This window comes from Betta splendens, chromosome 16, assembly GCF_900634795.4.
Source record: "Betta splendens chromosome 16, fBetSpl5.4, whole genome shotgun sequence".
NCBI classification, from domain to species: Eukaryota; Metazoa; Chordata; class Actinopteri; order Anabantiformes; family Osphronemidae; genus Betta; species Betta splendens.
The window spans coordinates 7,724,037-7,728,127 of NC_040896.2; the positions used below are offsets into that span (position 1 = coordinate 7,724,037).

General features: G+C 38.2%; 2 protein-coding genes across 3 annotated transcripts in view; one reads left to right on the forward strand and one right to left on the reverse strand.

The window, feature by feature from the left end:
* Nucleotides 1-335: 335 nt before the first annotated feature.
* rbm8a (RNA binding motif protein 8A) lies at nucleotides 336-2,909 on the reverse strand. Its single transcript, XM_029129143.3, is given in 7 exon segments — nucleotides 336-799; nucleotides 1,200-1,233; nucleotides 1,236-1,335; nucleotides 1,600-1,736; nucleotides 1,994-2,071; nucleotides 2,171-2,230; nucleotides 2,769-2,909. Coding segments are annotated over 7 exon segments (525 nt in total). The 5' UTR covers nucleotides 2,836-2,909; the 3' UTR covers nucleotides 336-750.
* The window catches only part of afp4 (antifreeze protein type IV), a 2,360-nt gene continuing 1,055 nt past the window's right edge, over nucleotides 2,787-4,091 (forward strand). For both annotated transcript variants that reach the window (XM_029129145.2, XM_041067897.1), the window contains exons 1-2: nucleotides 2,787-2,921; nucleotides 4,072-4,091. The exon at nucleotides 4,072-4,091 is cut by the window's right edge and continues 170 nt beyond it. The gene's annotated coding sequence lies outside the window, so the exon portion shown is untranslated. The remainder of the gene's footprint in view (nucleotides 2,922-4,071) is intronic.

The following is a 4,091-nucleotide window of genomic DNA, read 5'->3' on the forward strand; positions in this document are numbered from 1 at the left end:
GCCCCCATGAATAGTCAACCAATGGGAGCGGGGAGTCAATTTGGTTGACATTTATAACAGCCAATGAGACTCTTGGAGACTTTGACTTATTCTACCACTAGAGTAAACACCAAATGAGAACAACAGCGTACAAAACGTTCATCTGCCAATTGGCTGCAGAAGAATAAGAGGGCAGAGGTTTTGTCCGAATGGCCTATGAGTGAGGAACTGAGTGCAGAGTGACAGGTGCTTTGGACTTTACTGAATAGCTGAGGTGTCACCACTGCCTGGATGAGGTCATCTAGGATGATGTAAACCCTACGTCATTAGCAGTGCTAAATAAAACACACAATAGGTCACTTATTTAACCTTTAAAATGTTTAATTTCCTCAGTGTTATAAAACAAAACACTCCAGCACAATTGAAATGCACGTTACATTGAGCAATCTAAAACAACATTTTGGAGGAAGAATGAAAACCATCAAGTTGTTAAAAGTATAAGCAAGTTTTAGTAGCAGAACCGAACGGACATCAATCTGCTGCATGAGCAATTTACATCAACTTCCAACTGCCACTTGGACAATTTATTCATTTAGTAACCATACAATTAAATGTCAAATTTCTTGCATAAGTGTTTGAAGAAAAAAAAAGCCAAACAACTGTTACTCAAAAATATTGTACAAAAATCAAGATGTTAGCTTCTTGTGAGCAGACATGGTGGTTTTAAACTGCCTGTCAAAGTAACAGACACATCTTCTGTACACAGAAAACTCAACGCCGCCTCCTGTCTGGACTTCTGCTGCGCCTCCGTCCACCGGCCCTGAGACAGAGCACGCAAAATGATTCTTAATAAAATAATCGTTTGTAAATTATATTAAATGCAATTCACAAATATATATATTATATATATATATATATATATATAATGTATATATATATATATATATATATATATATATATATATATATATATATATATATATATATATATACATATACACACACACACACTTTAGATGCTAGCGTGATAACCCTCAATGTCAGATAGGTGTAGGTGAAAAAGAAAAACACGAAAAAAATTTACCACTACCTACCAAAAAAGTTACAACATAATACTCTTCAAACAGTTCAGTTCAATTAAATACAGAAAATGTTGACATCAATCCCTTTACCAGCCGGGTAAATCCATCAGGCTTAAATGTACTATACACCATCCTCACCTTCTCTTGTTCTTGGGGGGCCCTCTGACGAATCCCAATCCACACTGATGGGCTGACCCATCATGTCTTGACCATTGAGCCCTTCCATGGCTGCTTGGGCTTCCTTGTATGTTTCATACTCCACCAGAGCATAACCCTAAAGACAAATATAGAAAATAAATGAGCTGTGCACATTGCAGCTTTAGAATTTTGTAGAGAAAAATAAATATTGCTAATTAATTTAAAAAAAAGTAGACTGGAATCAGACATCTTTACAGAGAGTACTTCAGGGATTACGTTTTTTTACTTGATATTCATTACAATGCTGCCACCTTGTGGTTTAAAGTTGAACAGAAAAGACTTACAGATTACGGTTGTCACACAGACATTTTCCTCATTAGATTTAGTGTAAAGTACCTACCTTGAGATAACCTGTTCTGCGGTCAAGGTTGAGATGCAGGTTCTTAATTTCACCAAACTCTGAAAACTTGTCGTGGATGTCTTCCTCTGTGGCCTCTTCGTGTACACCCGTCACAAACAGGATCCAGCCCTCTACAGCTGCAGCAAGAAAATGTATTTGAGCTCAAATAAAAAAAAAAAAAAGTACATAATTGTCTAGTCAACATTAGACCCGTGGACACGTTTTAGGATGCAGGTTGGTCCGCAGAACAAAGTCTCAAGTACCAACCCTGTTTATTTCTAGACAGATACGTCATAAATACAAGTGTTATGGATAATAGTCACAAACTACTTGTAATATACACTATGCTTATTTTCTTTCCCTGTTACAGTTGTATCTCAGGAGCGTCACTTACATCTCTGAGGACCTGGCTCGTCTCCATCTTGTTCCACGGTGTCATAGTCCTCTTTGATTCTAGACCTGGCTCCTTCCTCTGTAAACAGCAACGCACAGACAGTGGTTCATGTTGGTGTCTTGCCAACAAACTGCATTCATTTCTCCAGTGATGCCGTTTCCACAGCAGCCAACTCACCTGAACCGAATCCTCGTCCCTTCCTTTTCTTGGCTTTCTCTTTTAGCTTGTGGATGCTTTCTGTGGAGAGAAAAGACAAAGTCAACACATGGCTTCACACAGATATAACAGCCTAACTGGCAGACTGGGTTTAAGCAGCCTGGATCCTTTAACGCTAACTAATGGGTTCATTTTTCTAATATAAAATGACAATAAGCTGACCCTGTACCCTGACCGCAAAGTTAGCTCTCCGTGAAGTACGTTACATGCGCGTGCTAGCGGCTAATAGCGCGCTAAGGGCAGCAGCGATCCAGCTTCTAACCGTTTGTTTTTTTTAAAAGAAAAATGTAAAGCGTCAAACGTTTTAGACTTTTCGTTTTAGAATCGCTGTGACTGCGCTTTAGTTTAGCTAGCTAAAAGAAAGCGCCCTTTGAATGAACCAACGCTGCGTTGTTAGCTTAATCTTAGCATGTTAGCATTCCTCAGGCCTATTACCATGCAGCCCGAGTTGCTTACACTTTCGCCCACGTCCACTTGACTTTATACTTCAAAAAACACAGTCGTTGAACTGTGGTGTCAAAGCGCATCTGTCCCTAACGTACATACATATAAAAATTACCATCACCATCCTCATCCATAGGAAAGTCCTCGCCTCCCGCTTCGTGAAGATCCAAAACGTCCGCCATGATGTCTGTGTGTAAGCCACTGACCTACGTAACAAGAGTACGCAAAAGAACACTCAGCGTGGCGGATGTTGCCTGTTTCTGTAAAAGTACGTAATTATTATTCTTCACATGACATACTTTATGCCATACATTGTAAAGAAGCCCAACCAAAACGAATAGTTAATTTGAATACTGTTTGAGGACTGCATAATTAATTCATTTATAGGTATTATCACTGTAATGTATCGACTGTTATAGCTACAGACCCATAAAGTGCGCATGTGACAACACGTGAAAGACTTCTAAATCTAATAAAAAAACACGTGTGCCAAGTGTAACATATCACAATAATACGTATAACATGAATAAATGAAAATAAAGTGTAAACAGCTGATCTTGCTTAGTTCGTTGGGTATTTTTAATTATTCACGGATAGTTCTATTCTATTACCACCAGAGGGCGGCAGTGAGTTCATGCAATGAGACCCGAGTATCATTTTAGCACCACCTTGTGTGGATTTTGGTAAAATAAATAAGAGACGAAGCTCACATTGAACTGGTTCAGAATATGTGGACCACTACAGCATTAAACCAGGCTTAAAGTCAGTGTTGTTCATGCTGACACAACAGGTGACCTGAATATCTTTTATCTTTTAAAAACAACACAATGTTTGTAGGACACTGAGGTGTATTTTTTCAGCTTAAATTTGAATCAACCAGTTAATTTTGACATACGTTAAATGTACCAGATCAAATAAGATACTAAGATATAAGATACTTTACAGTACGTAACACCACCAAAGATATGAAAAATAATTACTTTATTGTCATCATCTAAAAACAGACTGATGACACACAGGAGCCTTATTTGCTGCTCCAACCATGCAGAAGAAAACACAAACAAACGTAACTGGAATAAATTTAAATGTAGATAAAATATTTGCAGTGATCAGCATGGTGCTGGTAAAAACAGGACACCAGGTCTCATTAATAGACACATTCTTACTGCTGAGTTTAGTCAGTTTCAAACAACTTGCTGACACGACAGATTGGATGAGGTCTGTTTCTCTCTATGTTGCAAATAACAATACAGTAAATAACTAGTGAAATCAATGCTGTTTTGCAGGGAAATAATAAAATAAGGAAAATCAAATAAGACACAATGACACAGTTACATCTGTTTTGTAGTTTGTGTGTGAATCGTTGTACACATTCTTCAGGTCACAGTGCCGTTGATGAATAGTCTTTGTCCTTCCAGCTCACGCTCACACTCGCCAG